The sequence below is a fragment of the Anguilla rostrata genome, chromosome 4 (genome assembly GCF_018555375.3).
Source record: "Anguilla rostrata isolate EN2019 chromosome 4, ASM1855537v3, whole genome shotgun sequence".
NCBI classification, from domain to species: Eukaryota; Metazoa; Chordata; class Actinopteri; order Anguilliformes; family Anguillidae; genus Anguilla; species Anguilla rostrata.
Genome location: NC_057936.1, coordinates 16641614 through 16660704, shown reverse-complemented (window position 1 = coordinate 16660704; position 19091 = coordinate 16641614). Strand labels below are relative to the sequence as shown.

The 19091-nt window shown below is 45.6% G+C and overlaps 1 protein-coding gene across 5 annotated transcripts; it reads right to left on the bottom strand.

Moving 5' to 3' along the window:
- Positions 1-357: 357 nt before the first annotated feature.
- Positions 358-18880, bottom strand: LOC135252649 (serine/threonine-protein kinase PRP4 homolog). Of its 5 annotated transcripts, XR_010329453.1 has the most exons (18): positions 18725-18880; positions 15728-17065; positions 13604-13774; positions 12647-12805; positions 11861-11942; positions 11491-11698; positions 9809-9882; positions 9251-9341; positions 8740-8887; positions 8082-8219; positions 7132-7285; positions 6924-7038; positions 6474-6625; positions 6165-6251; positions 2450-4079; positions 1797-1893; positions 1196-1242; positions 358-668 (listed from the first exon to the last, which is right to left on the bottom strand). XR_010329453.1 is itself a non-coding variant. In XM_064330969.1 (15 exons), exons 1-15 carry the CDS (start codon positions 18787-18789, stop codon positions 3876-3878), a joined length of 3186 nt encoding a protein of 1061 aa, XP_064187039.1. In that variant the 5' UTR covers positions 18790-18880; the 3' UTR covers positions 2227-3875. The 5 variants fall into 5 exon arrangements, 1 of the variants encoding a protein (XP_064187039.1); XR_010329452.1 differs by having other exon boundaries at positions 1196-1893; XR_010329451.1 differs by having other exon boundaries at positions 358-1242.
- Positions 18881-19091: the final 211 nt, after the last annotated feature.

Sequence of the window (19091 nt, the reverse complement as noted above, 5' to 3'; positions counted from 1 at the left end):
CCGGTTCAGGATGGGAGGGTTTCGATCAGCCATCCCCAAAGTCACATCGCTCCCCAAAGACTCCCACTGGTCGATTGAGTGCCTGCAAACCCACCTGTTCAGCAACGTGTCAAGCCCCTTCCTCAGACTCACGTCTGTGGGAGCCTGACTTACCAACTACAGCACGATAACAAGCAGTGAAGGAGCACATGCTCATCTACGCTCTCCTGAATCGATATTGGATATTAGATAGAGTGGATGTTACAACAATGGATGTCGATGTACATATACGATTAGGTGAAAAGGGGGGGGGGGGGATATGACAGTAAGTTTATATTAGAGTAGCTCACAGTACATAAAAAAGGGGATGCAAGACAGTTTTTCCCACAGCACTTTATTATATGAACACAGGTGGACAGCTGTTTTTATGCAGTTTTACACACAATTCAAGATACTTAGACTTGCTACAGAAAAAAACCTTGGTGAAAAATACTAAAAATAACAGCTTATGGAAGTCATCCTGATAAAATCCTCTGCTATGCAAATAAAGTTTTTTTATACTGGTCACACAGAATGGCAAACTGCCCAACAATCAAGCTGTTCGGAGTCAGTGTAAGTAGACTGCCACTGGAGCCTCCATGGAAGTCATATCAGGTCAGAAAGAAGGTACTTGAAAATGGTGACTTACCCTGCAAAACAAAAGAAAAAGTCAAGGTATTACCATGGTAATAAAAATTAAATAATATTTAATATTTGTCACCAAACAAAAAAACAAAACCATTACCTTATTGTCAGTGATCACTTTAATACATAGAGCATTTCAAAATGTCTTGTATCAAGACCATATCTGTACAAACTCACAAAACTACCCTACAATTTTTTTTGTTTTAAAGTTGCTTCTACAGTCCAACACCAATCATCATAAAATTTGCAGATAAATGTTTGTAAGGAGGGTCAGGTTTCATCACAATCAGCAGACGCACTATATTTCACATTCTGGAAATCAACACATCTAAAATTCTTTCACATCTAAAATAAATTTGTTTCCGTTCACACAGATAGAAGAGAAACAACTTTCAGATGGACAGCGTGAGGTCAGAGGGAGGGGGGTTGATCGTCCGGATTGCTTACAGACCCCACACAGCTAAGTGCTAATCAAAACAATGACATCTTTTACACTTGATGGGCACAACAGTCTGCACTCTGAAACAGAAACCTTTGTCCAGGTGAGGATCCCCGTGAGGGTCTTCCACTGGACCGCGCCTAGAATACAGAGAATACAACGAGCATCTAAGAGCACTCTGGGAAAACATCACCTAAGAAAAGGAACGCTGCGTCAATTAAGATTTTACGTGTGGGGAAATCTTCCACACATTTAAAGAGTCTGATGTAAATGCCCTTCAAGTTCAAGTCTGGTGCCTTTACAGTACTTTTTCCTATGGCATGGTCGCTTCCTACATGTGATCTGGAGAAATGAAAACATACCTTTTTTTGGTGAGAATATAAAGAGAACAACACCTTTAACACAGGTGTACCACACAGGCTACAGCACTGACAATGGCAAAGGCTTTGGGTGTCTTCTACATGAGTAACTGCTGCTCAGAAGAAATGCATTGCTTTCCCTTTCAGGCAGGTGTGCAGATTTGAACATAAGTGGTAGTACCAAGGTAATAAATGAAGGTGACAACTACAAAATGGCCGACACCTGGGTTCCCTGCAGAGCTGGCGTTAGTATTGTTTACAGGTAATCTAGATCTGTGTTGGTGTATACCACTTTCCCAGTCTATGTCTTATCTACATATGCCATCAGAAATGACCTTGTTAAGGAGCTGGAGATCTTGTCTCTCTCATTCAGAACCAGGCTGTAGCAGATGGGTGACAGAGCCTCCAGGCCTGGAAGTTTTAACTTGCTTTCTGTCTCTCAGCAACCACAGGAAACAGTGGGAAAGATATCACAAACATCAATTAGAGTTGAGTGAACAACACATCCAATCAATTTTTTTCCCTACTGACGCAATAATATACTGAAATGGAGTTTGGGGACAAACAGTGTACATGGCTTGGTGGCAGTATCTTTACTTCTTTGACTACAATCTTTGTTTTCTATTCAGGCTTAAGAAAGATTCCAGAACTCAAGAGATTGAGGTTAAATGCTTCAGAGAGAAAACAAGATAGCATACAAGAAACTACAAACAAAAATAGTGACAAAGCTTACGCATTACATACTGCACAGTCATGTTTCGTGGATTTGTTTTTCACAAAAAAAACTTTATTTTATTATGTTTTTTTGAGAATTTACAACAGTTCCGCACCGTCCAGTGGGCATAAGAACATCTGACATTACAGGTAGCCAAAGACAAAAAACAAAGCAAAATTTCTGTGTAAACTACAATTAATTTCCTTAATTTGTTTCCCTGAATTCCCCAAAGTCTTTGAGCAGTACAAAGGAGAAACTTAAAGAAGCAATTACCGCTTGCAACAAGCAGATGATAGAGGTCTGAGCAGGAAAACCCCTGTATCAAAAGACATGATCACAATCATGAGAGAACGCGAAATACGGAAGGAAGGAAAAAAATACTGAATTATCTTAAAAATGAACTCAAACTGTACAAAGCCTCCCCCCCTTTCATACTGAAATGTGACCACTAAAAATTTAGCGGAAAGTTGGGTAAAGGGAGAAAAACAGTTGACTACCCGTTACATTTGAAAAGTTGTAAACCGCAAGGATTCAAAGTAGAATTATTGACAAAAGAAGTAAGAAGTAGTGCACTGAAGGTGCTTTCTCCATGACAGCTTAGCAGACACCCCCCGACCCCCTCGCTTCTACGCACTCGGCTGGTTTGTGGAAAACCCATTCAAATTCACTCCTGAGCTTTTAAAAAAAGAAACAGCATTAACATTTTACACACGGACCGACAGCTGTTCTGTAAAGCTCGGATATTTAAAAAACCGACGGTCTGCAGCTTTTGAGCAGAGAGTGTTTGTCAGGCTCTCTCCTCCACCCCTCCCCCCCCACTCCATCTTCTTAAACCTTTGAAACATGCAAGAAGCGTGAGCAAATGCCCAAGAGGCCAGGGAGTCTGCTCTGAGTGCTAAAATGTGCAGTTGTTTGGGTTGGGGAGCTTACCTTCAGTCTACAGAAAGTGGTACACAACCTGCTTTAATAGAGGCAGTGGTCCCCCGCGGGCGCGCTCAAGATAGCTACGCATGGCCGCGCCACGGACGCCATTTACGCTGGCGTGCGCCGCGCGAGAGCCGCGACCGCGCGAGACGCACCGCGTCCTTCACGCCTCTGTGTGCACAACAGAGGAGAAACAAACATGTCACGTTAAAAAAAAAGTACGTTCACCTGATACTTCATTTTCACTCATTTCTGCAAACCTAGGCAACCAATTTAGAGAAAAATAAACCTTCCCGATAACAGGAATCTGAACAAGATGCGTCACCTATTTACATTTATAGCAACTGGTCACCTTCCAGGGCCCAAGAAAAAAACACTAAATGAGGAATTTAAAAAACAAACAAAAAAAAAAGTTACAGGATTTTTATTCCCCACCTTAAAAATCTATTTGGAATGGCCAAAACACAATAGTAGTACTTCTTCACCAGCGAGGCTGAGGTCAAACTTTCCCCCAATTTATGGGTGCTTTGTAGTTCATCCGACAAGAAAAATATATACATATATTCTTGGACCCCAACTTTGGTTGTATTTTATGCTCATAATAAAAACAAACAAGTTTATGCACGTGCATCAGAATCAATTTTTAAAAATGTTACACTGCTTAAAAAATAAGCCTGTTTCCAGACATTCTTGAGTCAAGCCTCAACTTTCATCAATGTCTTTCAGTTTGTTTTGCCTCCTGCCAGACCCATGTACTTGGTGGTGCGAGGGCAGGTCAGATCTTCTCTTGAATGAAGGGGTGCTGCAGGGCCTGGTTGATGCTGATGCGCTTGGCCGGTTCCAGCATTAGGATCTGGTCCAGGAGGTCCTTCAGCTGGTTGACCTTCTTGCGCTGGTCCTCGGGGAGCCTCTGGAAGCCCACCATGTCAGCCAGCAGGTCCTTGGTGGGGTTGATGGTGCTCATCACAGTCACCTTCTCCTGCGGGAGACGGAGGAGGGAGAAAGAGGAGGCGGTGTGAAGGGGAGGAGTTGGCGGGAGCCCGGGGAAAGGTCTGGTCCGAGACGGTGAGATGAAGCGAACGCTCAGGGAAAGACTGGCTTGGCTGAGAACACTGTGGGTTGGCATAAGGCTGTGCACACGCCTGACTAGGCACATACAGTAAAAGGTGCCTAGTCAGAAAACATGTATAACATGGGCAAAGTGTACGGGACTGATGGAAGAAGCACGTACACTTGCGTACAATTTCATATCTCCTTCAGATTCCTCAACATGTCATTTGCATGCACTTGCTTGTGGTGTTCAGACTGATCTTATTAATTCTATCCATTCCTATATTTCCTCGCAGTAACTAAACAAGCAACTAAGACAAAAGAAATATCCGGTATTCTTCCCACTTTATTGTTTTCATCTGATGGCAGTGAGATCTATTATTAGTACCATTTAATAAAAAATGACAGGGAATCAAACTTTCTATGGTGTATTTTCTAGGCTGTCTGAATAATGCTGTGTCACAGACTGCACACAATAGAGTCACTAAAAATCATAAAGTTGGAGTGGGGAACAGAAGTAGGGTCGAGGCTGATGACAGGGTGTGGTGTTTCCTGTGCTCTTGTAGGGGGACGTGGCAGTGGTGTGTCATATCTCAAGGAATTTTGGGAAATCTCCTTGACCTGGCATATCATAAACTGCAGAGTTCAATTCCTCAATAATTGCTTTACCTGCAGAAGTTAATGTACACTGCCTTCTCAGAGTGACCGCTTCTAACATTGAGCAGCAAGCTCCCGTTTATAATAAAGCATCGCTCAACAAAAACCACCATCATCACCCGCACAGCTGTGAAGGACATCTGACTCAGATTTTAAAGAGGGAATCGCTGCAGAACAGACTCAAATCTGTACGGAAAAAATGATCCGTAGCCCACTCCCCTTTCACAAACATAAAATTGAGGGCTTGGCGACCTGAACGATTAGCTAAACACACGGTGTGCTGCCAAACGGCTGGGCTTCACAGATAACGTGGGACGCTTTCGGGGAAAGGCCCGTCCAGCTCACCACGGATGATCTTCACCCTTACTGGCGTGGGTCCACCGCGCCGGCTGAAAACCTCTCAGCCTCAGAATGACTCAGCCACTGCTGTTATTCTGTTATTCAGAGTGCTGTGCTCAGAATAAAGGCAATCCTTTAGACTGCGTCAATCTAGCATCAACCCCATTCATGTATCCTCCTACGTACTCTACTCTAACTGCTATTTCAGTGTGCTGGAAAATTTGAAGAATTGTTTAACTGCAAGTTACATGGGTTAAAGCAGAGAACGTTCTGAACCTGAATATATTTCCAGGGGGGTGGGTTGCAATATGAGTACACTGATTAATTGAACGCGACTATAAAGAACACAGCACCCTTTATTGAACTACTGCAATTTAAACAAAAAACTGATGTTATATTTTTTGTTACATATAGCACAGAAATATACATGGGTCTCTCAGATGGGTCTGCTTTGCCATGACAAATTTATACTTATGAGAATGAATAACTTCTGTGACCTTATAATTGACTGCATTTTCCGTTATTTTACTCTTTGTCTATTTTGTTGTATTCGATGTCCTCTTGTTTATTTTAAATGGGCAGCAACAAAATTGCCTCTCAGGGACAATAAAGACCTATGGAATCAAACAGATTTCAATAAAGCTTCACTTGAGCCCTGACTCAAAGACCTACCGAGTATGAACGCATGGGAAGCAATACTGAAAATGTGATTGTTTTCTCAGAAAGCAGTGTTGCGACAGATCAGAACTATCAACACTTCAAAACTGCTCCAAGAACCGGCTTTCACTAGAACCATTCTTTTTATACTTAAATGTTATGCTTGTTTTTGGAATTTATGTACCATCACTTCCCTTTGTTAACAATAATTCTAAGTTGACAAGACTCAAGAGCTGACAGACTGAATTGGCAACAAGAACAAAAAGATTCTGACTGCTGTGCTACTTTCTGACGTGACAAATAAAAACATGGTGTTCGAAGAAGACAAACAAAGACAAACACTAAACAAAGAGACACATACCCTTTCAGTCACTTTATCCACTTCAATATACAGGAAGTTCAAGTTCTGGTCGAAGTGCTGGTCTCTGAACAGACCTTTACGAATCATCTGCGAACAGAAAAACAATACAATTTATCATCGCAATCACCAAACCGGGAATACTTAAGTCAGTCTGCATATTGTTAGTGCTGGATTGTGTCCTTGATAATGGGCAAAAAAAAAAAACAACTAAGTATACCAAATGAAGAGAAACTTAGGGACAAGATTCAAGATCTCAACATGAAAAGTAAATGTATCACTAAACGACCAACACACTGAAGTGGGTAGTACCTTGTTGGGCATCTTGCCCTTGATGTCCATGGCCAGCCTGAGCATGTGGTTGTTGGTTTTGCCCGATAAGAGGATCTTTCCTGTGTAGAGTTCGTACAGCGTGCAGCCCACTGACCACATGTCAATCCCGTAATCGTAGGGTTTCCCGATGACTGCCGGGGCACAAAGCACAGTCAAAACCTGTCTGTAATGGGACTTCAGCTCTTCAGCCAGAACAAATCTGCATTGCAGACCCCTGAAGACCCTTAAAACTGTTTAATACACACCAGAGTATTCCTAAAGGGCCAGTACCACAGAATAAAAGACCATCACCATTGCCATACCATTAACCCCCAAGAGGAGATTGGTATCAATTATGAGGCTAAAGACAAATCATGCAAAAATAAATAAATAAATGCACATGACCCAATGTCTGAGCCCGCTTATAAACAGAATGGAGGCCCAGCTTACTGATTTCAGGCGCCCGGTAGAATCGGCTGACCAGGTAGGGCGTGATGTCGCCGTCTGCGATGTGAGACGCCGAGCCGAAGTCGCACAGCTTGAGGATGGTCTTGGACTCGTTCACCTGCCCGGAGCACAAAAACGGGACGTTTAAAAGCGCCGGCGAGGGACGGCCGATGCCAGGTCGCGACGCAGCCGGCGGTCGACGGCGACTCACCAGGATGTTGTCGGGCTTGATGTCGGCGTGCAGGAGGTTGCAGCGCTTCAGCAGCTTGAGGGCCAGGAAGAGCTGCTGGCTGTACGAGCGCACCGCCTTGATGTGCAGCCCCACGTCCTTCCCGTACTTCTTCAGCACCTCCCGCAGGTTCATGCTGAGGGGGCGGGGACAGACGACACGTTGGGCCTGAATGACTCCGCCCCCGAAGACCTCAAACACAAGGCTGACGTGCGTGATGTAATGAGGCACGACACTGACAGACAGCTGTTCCTAGGACAGGACTGCCGACGCCCCCCCAATGCCAGTTGTCACAAATCCCGCTCCTCTATTGGGAGAACTCTGTCTGCAGCTCTGCCCTATCCAGTTCTCAATTGAACACTTCCAATACAGCTCATTTTGAATGGCTGGAACAAATTGGCCCAGGGGTGTGAGATTCCATTCATGAAAGAGCCTGACACTTTTCACACAACAATTTATTTACACCTGGACAAAAAGCTGAGATGGCTTCCAAATGAAATGATGACTACAATGCAGCAGTTAAGAGATGAGGCAACACAGTAACAATGAGCTGATGCACTTCAATACCATCTATCAACAGAACAGCACGGGCATAACACTGCACTTGAGAACAAACAGCACTCAAGGACCCAGGATTTTTTTTTATTTTGATTTTTTTACTTAGGAGTTGCCTGGATTCAGGTAGAGCAGAAGCCCAACTTTAGACGTGCGCTCATTAATACTCATGACCAGAGTACCAGCGTAGCTGACATAAGCTGTTATGTCTCAGACTGCTTGAGTTATGAAGGCCATGGCACTGCTGAACAGGCTACCTGAGGGGTTCGAACACCAGGCACAGGTGCTGCTTGTGGTTACGCTGCTGAGCAGGTTACCTGAGGGGCTCAAACACCAGGCACAGGTGCTGCTTGTGGTTACGGTGCTGAGCAGGTTACCTGAGGGGCTCAAACACCAGGCACAGGTGCTGTTTGTGGTAGAAGTGCCTGAAGAGTCGGAGGCAGTGGAACTTGTCGTCGGGGTCGGAGTCGTTGAGCTTCTTCAGGAACTCCAGCTCCTTCAGTCCCGTCTTTTGCCTGTTTGAAAACATTCGGGTTGTGAGTCGGCACCTCGCAAAACTTTCAATGTTAGACAATCTTACCTGGAAACCAGTCAAAATGGTACAACACGACACATCTGAATTACAATTCAACCCTGTCAATCGCAAAAATCCATCTCAATGCAATATTTTAAGATATATTACGTAGGATAGGGAAGACAGACTGATACATGTTAACAGTTAACATTCGAAATACAAAGTATGAGGGAGATCAAACTTTCATAATCATGAAAATTTTTACACATTTGGGAGGTCCAAATTTCTGCACTATGGAGCTTTGCATTTAACATCACATTTTGAAAACAATGACATTTTCACAAAAACAATCGGTAGGAAGTGAAAATTAAAACAGATCTGAGACAAGACTATGATTCAGAGCATTATGACACAAACACAGTATAAACCCTCAAATCACTGATGCAGGACAGCAGCCTTCGTACTCTGTTGGTTTGCATTAACCGCACTGAACCAAACTGAATTCTCGTGGTGTGACTCACATGAGCTCATTGCTGCGGATGATCTTGACTGCCACCTCCTGGTTGGCCCGGGCCAAGTCCCTGGCCCGAATCACGTTGCTGAACACACCCTGTCCCGTGTAGCCGTACACCCCGTACCGCTTGTCCAGCACCTCCCCGATGTTCACGCCTGCCAATTGAAATAGCGGAATAGTTTTAAACCCAGGCTTGGACTTAATCATCTTTTGTCCTCAACACTGTCTCACAAAGTAAAAGAAAATGTCCTTAAAAGTTTGGCGAGTTGAGTTAACCTGCTAAACTGCTGGCAAAGGAAAAACCTGAAAACTGGCCTGCCTCTTCCTCAGTTGCTCTTTGGAAAGGCTAGCTTTAAACTGGAGTAGTATACAACAGGACAAAACTGACAAGCAAGACCTGATATATTATGTACTTATATTAAAATCGCTAACTCTACGTAAAACGATACAACATGACAAGAGACATTTTTAAGATGTGACCCTTCCATAGAATGAAAGGCTTAATCTTTAACACTTACGGTAGTACCCTTCTGCATCTGTCCAGTTGTCCCTGAGGTTGGGGTTCTCTTTAAAATCCTTCCCAATACCGACCGCTCTCAGTCTTGCACTCTGCAATTCAAACAGCATTCCAATTACACACACTGCTACAGGAGTCCAACACACTTATATGCAGTGCTCCAACTAAGCCATTCATTTTGTAGTTCATCACATGCACTTCAATCACTAGAATTCCGTGTGTATCATGCAATTTTACTGGGTACCTATATTTTCAAAGAAAAAGCAATGCTGTATCATTGGTTAAAAATGAATCTGACATAATTTATTTTAAATGATTTTAATTTACATTAAACATTTTTTTGACAATAGTATTTAACATGTATTTTACAATACATGTTAAATACTATTCTTGCTATCTGACATACTCACTAGTACACTACAGAGAGAATCCGAGAAAATTCCATGGTCTTTTATGGTCTAGAATTGTATTTTGTAACCTCCGTGCTTCAAGTAGTTACGCATAAACCATGTCAAAATGCCAAGCAACTGGAAATGAGCAGGGGCTTTTAAGTACTTACATCAAAGTATGCAGCAAACATGTCGTCCGATTCTGTAAACATGTCGGGGGCTGATGGCTTTTTTGGATTGGATCCTGGAACAAGTGAAGGACATATTTTAATGAGAGATGTTGCAAGTTCTTGACATTTATCTGGCGAAAAGTACATTGAACGATGCAAAAATGTATAAGATTCAATCATTTAAAACAAGCGGGATTAAATTTTGTGCCACATACATTGTCCTTGACCATAACATTAATTTTAAAGACCAATGAGATCCCCTGCAGCCTTTTTCTGAAAGACAAGTACAGATATTGCGAATGGCCTGCACTGCTTGTGTATATAAGAAATGAAAATGATGATGTCCTGTGGAGTAGAGATAACAGCTGGCTGCATTGGAAGCCCTGGTAGATATCTTACGTAGTTCAACCTGGGCAGCTCCAACCCTTAGGATCCAAACTGAACCAATCAGCTGCTGACCAATCAGACCCAGCAGAGCACCTCTCCTACACAGAACACTGGTTGAAGGGATGGGAAGACAACGTTTGATTCCCAGGTAGGCCGTCATTGTACTCTTCAGCATCATGACTATCCTGAGTAGCTTCCGCGTGTATCCAGCTGTACAAAACGGATACCGTGTAAAAATGTGAGAGGTGTGCAAGTCACTGTGGATAAGAATGTCTGCTAAATGGATGTGATGTAATTGTCTGATCATGACTCACTCAGGTCTTGTTTCAAGGTTTTCAGAAGGCCTCCTATCAATTCAGTTCAATTTGTCTCCATCAGATTTATATAGCAGTTTGTCTCAGGACATCAGAAGGGGATGTTAAATCGTAAGGTAGGAGCTCACACTACACAGAGCTGAGGAGCCCTCTGCTAAAAGTGCAAGGGATAATCAATGTGTAAAAACTTTATGTACTGTGCACACAAAGGAACTTCAGAAGCTAGATTAATAACAGATGTGTTCTGTACAAGGCTAAATGACTCAAATGTTTTGGCATATTGCAGGATTCCCAGATATTCAAAATTAATATTGTTTTTTGAATGATATAAAGGCATACTATGCAGGTTTTTAAGCCATGCTGTGGTCCAGTGGTTACAATAAACAAATTCTCCTCCTACATCCTAAATCCCACTCATCTCCAATTTAATATTTTACATCCATTTGCATACCATTTTTTTTTCCTGTTTTTCGATAGCTGTAGCAATCGAGGAAAAGCAGTTCCAAGGTCGACACGTTTTTGAACAAGCCGTGTCGGCTTGTCGTTTTGCTGTACTTATGCTTCTTCACCTCTGCCATTGCAGTAGCTAGCTACAAATGGTCCTGAAACCTGATCCCACACCACAGTCTCTGTAGCCACACCACCCACCCCACACACACACACACACACACACACACACACACACACACACACACACACAGAAAAGAGCGCCACTGCCAGTAATATCCCGACACATCCTTAGAGGTAGAGATACAAGCAGAGCAGCACGGACTGGGAAAATGTGCACAGAGACAGAGACTGCCAGTGCACCGTTGATACGACTGAGCATGGTTATTTTAAGGTAAAACTACCGCATAGCGTGCTTTTAAAAGCAAATTTACATCATAAAAAATATTTTTACAGTGCATCACGCTCGCGCTGGGCTACGTTCGTTCCTAACGAGGGCCGCTGAACGACGCAGAGCGAGACTCGGCAGTGTACCGTCCTTCTCCACGGGAATGAGGTTGTGCTTGGCTTTGACGATGGCCTCGAAGGTGTCGGCGTTCTCCAGCTCGTACTCCTTGACGTCGGCGGCCACGCGCTCCAGGATGTCGTCGGGCGAGGGCGAGCGGCTGCGGGCGCTGCTCTGGGGGCTGCTGGGCTCCGAGGGCGCCGACGCCATGCTGTCCTCGTTCGGCGCCTGGTACTTCTGCGCAGCGTGGGGGAAAAAAGGGCGGCTTCGTCTCAGTGCGCTCGACAGACACCCGAGTGGCGCCCTTTGAGTGGGTCGTTCAGACGAGGGAAGCGGTACGACTAGATGAATTAAGTCTTTTCGGTTAGCCCTGCTGCTGAGAACACTCTGCGTACAAACCTGCACGATGGCCTGGCGCTGCAGACGCCGCTGCTCGATAACTGCCTCTTCATCCTCCTCGTCAACATCATAGTCCTCCAACCTAAATGAACAAGGAGTCACTACAGTCTGCTGAAAAATCTATCGGGATTTCCCCGAAACACAAGATCTCCCCAACAGGTCACGTTTCACAGCCCGCCAATAAACAGCTACAAGTAAAATATACGGGCCACAATAAAGGCAATAGAAGTGGTGGAATATATACACTGTGAGACCCACTTTATATTGTGGTCTCAGAATCACCATTTCATTTAATGACAAAAGCACACAACTTTATTTAACCTGGGAGAACTGGTTAACTGATCAAAACACCCACACAATAGTGCAATGAACGTTAAGAGTTACAAATCAGCTGCATGGACGACATTTAACATTTATGCTGCCTGTTAAAGTAAACTACAGTTCACAAGAAAGTACACAGTAAAAACTTGCAACATCACATAATTGACCTTCATTTGTTTAATCATCTTACAATAAAAGCAGTAGAAGAAAAAACTAACAACCACGCTTAAACCAAAAAAGAACTTTAAAAGCCAGTTATGCTACAAAAAGCCAAAAACGAAAATTAGGCTCTATTCCAAAGCAATGCCACCCAGTGTTTCCTAAATTATTTCATGTAACAGGGCCTTGTGTTTTATCACCTGAATAGAATGTGGTCATTCAAACTTCGTGAGTCATATCAAAGTGTCAAATAACAAAAATTGCCTCATGGAAGAAGAATTTTAATGAAAGTTTTAAATTGCTCACACTTCCTCAGAGGAGGACTCCTGGTTGGCCTTCATGCCCTCCGAAAGGCTGCCCTTGTACTTGTCCTCGTCCCGGCTGCGTCTGCGCCTCCGCCCCCTGTCCCGGGACCCCGAGCGCCAGCGCGGCCTGAACCTCCCCAGCCTGTCCCTGTCCCATGACCTGTGGCGGAGAGAAGGGGGGAGAATCACCGCAGCGATTAGGGGCCCTGTGGTAAATCTCATACGGTCCACACCGTCAAAACGTTAAAAGAAAAATAAATGTGCGAAGCGGCGAGTAGAAATTGCGGGGGACCTAACACGACGGCTAGTCCTGTACAATGGAAAAATACATGTCACTGATTAAAGACTCATTTTGGTTAAAAGCGATAACGACAGCGTTTTTGGTCGATTCAAATTAAAATTCAAAGAATTCGAATTCAAATTTCTTTTAACAGCTTTCTCAGACAGACCTAGATGCAGTCGAATCAATTTTTGCATACAAAAATTACCCAACAATTGAGGGATATTGACTGAATCTGGACAGTTCAGGGTAAAAAAAAAATTAAATAATTAAAATATTCTAAGCAGTACATGTCAACATGTTTGCATAGTCTCATGTTAGTAGTCCCATAAAGTAGTAACCAACCTTGTTCCCGTCTACCATCCTGTAGGTTTTCATTTCAACCATAAATCGGCACATCTGACTCTACTAACTAGCAGCTCAACAAAGATCTTTAGCCGTTGACTGAGGTGTCTTTTGTTAGGGTTGGAGTGAAAACCTACAGGACGGTAGATCTCCAGGAACTGGATTGGTTACCACAGTCATAGAAGGACCTGTTTTTAACACAATTAAGAACTCCTCCTTACACACACAGTGTTCTCAGGGGGGCTGTCCCTGCCAGCCTGCCTCTTAGCCTGGGAGACGCAGGGGAATGGGGGGGGAGGGGGGTAATGAGGCTCACTGGCCGAGCGGTCTCACCTTCGCCTGAATGGGGACCGGCTTCGTCTGCGCGGCGACCGCGAGCGCCTCAGCGGCGACCGGGACCTCCTCCTCAGGGGCGAGCGGCTGACTCTGCGCCGGGCCCCCGGCCCGGGGCTCCCGTCACGGGACCTGTCCCACCGCGCCCCGGCCTCGTCCCGAGAACGCATCCTGCAGGACGGACGGATAGAAGATACTGTGCGTCAGGATAACGGGCAGAGGGCAGGGAGGACAGACACAAGGGCACAGACCCAAGGGCACTGGGGAGACTGTTATGCCTGACTTAAACTGGAGGGGACAGACCAAAAAATGTCAGAATACATAACGATTTTAGTAAAAAAGAAAAAAAAAAAAGGGTTTGGAGCTGGTCTTGTAACCTAAAGGTCACAGGTTCCCAGGTAGGACACCGCTGTTGTACTCTTCAGCAAGGTAATTAACCTGCATTGCTTCAGCTGTATAAAGGATGTAATGTAAATGCAATGTAAAAGGTGTGTAAGCCGCATTGGATAAGTGCCTGTAATGTAATTAAGCATTGTATGCCACTGTAGAGACGGTTGCGGTTAATTAAGTCATTGAACCGGTTGGGCAAAATCCTAAAATAGTTTCTTTATCCAGTAAAAACAGTCCATCTGCTTAACCAGGCTAGAACACACTTGCTTTGCTTTCCCTCATTTGGTTTATGGAAAGAGATATAAAGGACAGAGGTGTAAACAGAAGTTTGAGACTCTCTTCTTGAACTCTGAAATGAGTACCTGAACGGTTTCACGTATTTGGCCAAATAAAAGGTGTATTGCTGAATTACTCTATGACCCGACTAAATTATTTGCCTCCATTGAAGGTAAAATCCACAGCACTGGAACCACAAACTGATAAGTAAAGCACATCAATGGGGCGACATAGCTCAGGAGGTAAGAGCGATTGTCTGGCAGTCGGAGGGTTGCCGGTTCAAACCCCGTTCTGGGCCTGTCGAAGTGTCCTTGAGCAAGACACCTAACCCCTAACTGCTCTGGCGAATGAGAGGCATCAATTGTAAAGCGCTTTGGATAAAAGCTCTATATAAATGCAGTCCATTACCATCAATAAGCACATATGCTACCTGTGATGAACGCAAAGGGTGACCATTTTTCAGAGAATAATCTTAAGTGAATTAAAGTTCTTTATTCAGCTACCACTGTTTTAAAGGAGATATGGAACCGGTTGCCAAACAGTCTCCTTTTTGCAGCTGTTAAGCTACAGAGCGACACTGCCCTTCAGATGAGTCACGTTAACTAATTCGATCACTGTTCAAAGTCTCATCACAACATGACTACCAACTAGAAATAGGCTACCGCCTCGCAGTTGTATGCCTCCGCCAAGGCAAAAACGTGTTTTGTGAGGTCACAGTGACCTTGACCTTTGACCACCAAAATCTAATCAGTTCATCCTTGAGTCCAAGTGGATGTTTGTGCCAAATTTGAAGAAATTCCCTCAAGGCATTCCTGAGATATCGCGTTCGGGAGAATGGGACGGACGGACGGGACGGACGGACGAACGGACAACCCGAAAACATAATGCCTCTGGCCACGGCTGTGCAGTCATGGAGGTATAAAAATGCAGGCTAATATTTAATGTAAATGTGACCCATAGGAGAATATTCAACAACAGTGCAACTACATGGAAAATTCCGGATGTGTACTTTATGTACGGTGGGACAGTGTGTGAACAACAGGGTTTCCATAATGAACCAAGCGCCAGGAAAGGAGTCGCTTCATTGTCAAAACCAACGTGCTGCCGACTGAGAGCACGCCGATTCTAAAATTAAGACGCTCGGTCTAGGTGGCTTGTTTATCCCCACAAGGGAATTCCAGGCATCTTTACCGGAATGACAATCCATTCTGCTCCACTGCATCAAAGATCACAATTCAGCTTTTCATCTGAATTCTACTGAAGCCCGAATCCACCCACGCCTTTGTCATCACCCCTGAATTAGCCTAGCGCAGGTGTACCGATACAGCTGGAAAACAGAAGGGGGAGAAAAGCTAATGCTACCCTAAAGGCTCAGCTAAAAATAATGAAGCAATTCCACCACGACCAGGAGAAGCGATCTCCTCTGAGACAACAGGGAGAAAGTAAAATGGCCCCCACCTGACCGGGGAGAGTCGCGGTCGGTCCGCCTCCCTGCGCTTGCGGTCCAGGGACCGGCTGCGTGCCCTTCTGACTGGGGACTGGGGGGCCAAGTGGCTGTTTATGGCTGTCCTCTCCGCCGCCGGCGGGGAGCGCCGGTCCCTCCTGCGGGGGGAGGTGCTTCGCTGCCGCTGGCCGCTGCCCCCCAGCTTGCGGCCGGGGGAGCGGTTCTCCTTGCCCGACGACGCGTCCTTGGAGGGGGACTTGGCCGGTTTCTTGTCCCTGTCCTGCTCCGCCTCGGGGCGCCTGGGCTTCCCATCTTTGGACCTGGAGCGCGCTCGTCGCTCGGGCGACCGGGACCTGCGCCCGCCACGCTCGCGGTTCTGGCCCTCATCCGCCTGCGCGGCCGCCGGGGCCCCAGGGGGCGTCGGCCTCCGGCCCGGGCGGGCCTTCTGCCCCGCCTCCCCCGGTGGGGATGCTGACCGCCGGTTCCTGTCCGTAGATGAGCGGCGCCTGCCGGCGGGGGACTTGGACTTCCTGGCGTGGTCCTTGGACCGGTCGAGGCTGCGTGAGCGCTTCCTGTCTCTGGAGCGGCTGCGTCCCCGGCCGCGCTCCCTGCCCCCGGCCTCCGCGCCGCTCTTGCCCTTCTTCCTGTCGGGCTTGTGCTGCTTGCCGCCCCGGTCCTTGGACTTGCTCCGGCGCTTGGAGCCGGGCTTGCCGCCGTCTGCCGACTCCCGCCGCGCCTTGGCGTCCTTGGCGGCGGGCGGGGCGCCGTGGCTCTTGGGGGCGAGGGCTTTCCCCGAGGCCCTCCTCGGCAGCTCCCCGTTCCGCGCCCGCTCCTGGATCTCGCCGTCCTCCGAGCCCGAGTTGTAGCCCTGCAGGATCAGGCCCATGCCCGACTGAACCTTCCCCTCCATCAGCTCGCTGTCCAGCTCAGCCTTGATCATGGCCCTCTGCTTCTCCAGGTCCTCCAGCACTGCCATGTCGTCCAGCTTGGGCCGCTTGGCCGCGGGGGAGGCGTCCCCTTTGCCCTTGGTGCCGTGGCCGGGGGAGTTGTCGGTGGCGGGCGCGAGCGTGGACGCGCTCTCCTTGCGCTTGTGTTTCTTGTGCTTGTGCCGGTGCTTGTGTCTGCGGTTCTTCTCCTCGGGGGACGAGCGTTTGTGTTTCTTGTGCTTGCTGCGGTGCTTGTGCTTCTTCTTCTTGCGTTTTCCGCCGCTGCTCCCGCCGGTATGCTTTGCCCCCTCCTCTGGCTTGCCACCGCTCTCCTCCTCATCCTCGTCTTCCTCCTCCTCTTCTCCGGACATGTCCCCATTCTCTTCCTCGTTCCCACTCTTCTCTGGACCCTCCACTTCGTCCTTCCTGTAAAAACAAGGACACAATGTCAAAGATAATAGCTGCCACGATGCATCACTGTCCTATTAGCTTGTTGCTAATGATTCAGTGGAAACATCCTTAGTTTTTTGTCAGTCCATAAATAATCCTTGCATTGATCTGAAAATTTCCATGCAGCCATTTCAGCATTACAGTAGATTCATAGCTCCTACTGATCAATTACACTATCAACTTAAGAGATAAAGGAGGTGTTCCAGGGGGGAAAAGCAAATCAGTAATGCTCCTGTTGAGTTCAGTCAGTAAGAACTGAGGGCAACAAACAGCTTTTCACCTTTAGCATCAAAATCAAACCACTCGGAGGCAGCAAGTAATTTATTTTCAAGGCAATATTTTCTTGTTGTGAACAATAGCAACATTACTATTGGCCATCGGTATACATTTCGAAACCGATTTCCCACAGGATAAACATTATGCATAATGAAATACCTGACAAAAGGTTGCATTGTGAGTTATACAGTTCTTATGAGTGAAATTACACACGAGAACTTTTATGGGTTGAAAGCTGTGGTCGGTGTCATTAGCGTTTGCAGTTACATAATGTCTAATATCTTAGCTAATGTAAGCTAATCGCGCCAAAGGGATCTGAAAAAAAAACAACTAAAAGATACTTGGAAAGAAATCAATTCCATATTTAACTATTTCCAAACGAGAAAAGCTCAATGACCATGGCCGGCCTGTTCTCATCCGAGATTTCACGACGTTACCAGGACAGCAAGCTAAAAAACGTCAGCTAATGCTACTTCTAGTAACGTTAGGCCTACGATGCTCTAGCCACGGTTCGTTCCTAGTTGGCTAGCTAGCAAGATAGCTGTTTTATTGCTTACTATCCAAGTGCAACTGCTGTGTCTGAAATGCTACAGCAAATTGTTACAAACCTTAAAAGCCAAAGTAATAAAGCATTAACGTTAGCTGACGTTTCCGCTTCCTAGCTTTAAAACAAACAAACACATGGACCAACATGACCAAGTAGCTAGTAGTTGTAGTTAAACAAAGTAACACACCGCGAACTACAGAACCATGCTTCACGGACAACTGGTGTTAGCTAAATGGCTAGCTAATTATAGTCTATAACAATTGGCAAACATAAAACGGTCTAAAGCTACACAAATGGCTGTCGACGACGTTAGAAAATAATTTCTGCGTCTGACAATATAAAAAGTGGGCAGTTAGCAAGCTAATGTTGACTAGAAATCAAGCGTTACCAGGATACCAGGAGCGTGTGTTTGCTTTGAGTTCAAGAATACACCTGCCAAGAGCATGTGGCTAACATAAACTGACACCGGTAAGCTAGCTAGCAATGGCAATAACAGTTTGTAAGCTAACAAGTTGACAACCTCAACAAATCCCAACGATTCGTGGAACGCATCCAGGCAGACGTTAGCCAACATCGGCTATTTTACAATTAATCTGCCATCACTTTGGTTATAGTTAACGTTAGCTCGCTAGTTTGCCTAATTGGCTAACATTAGCGACATAGCCAATAAAACTAGTAACGCCAACTTACAACTTTTTACAGACACCTGTTTACAGTAATGCTGCTTATCAGCCAACAAGGCAGGTCACCTCAGCGTACACGACAGAATTAAATGCAAGTTTATGAAATGTATGGAATTCAGTATTTCTTACTCCTGTCCTTTCCCGCTATCTCGGCTCTCGCTGCACACCTCAGTGTCCATGTCGGCCATTTTCATCGGCTCGCGAATCCCTCGTTGCTTGCTGTGCACATGCGCAACGGGGCAACTAAGAGACGGAACAGAACACACCCACACACGTCGCGTCACAATCAGTACATCTCAGTTCGAAAGAAATCTAGCTGGACTACAGAATTGTAGTGGGTTATTATGATATAATATCTATTATATAAAATAGATATTTCCTTTATTATTACTACCGCTTTCAAGCATCTCATATTTCAGTGAAACTTGTGAGTAAAAATGGATGGAGCACAGCACTCCCTAAAATATACTACCTTGTTGAATTATAATATAGATTG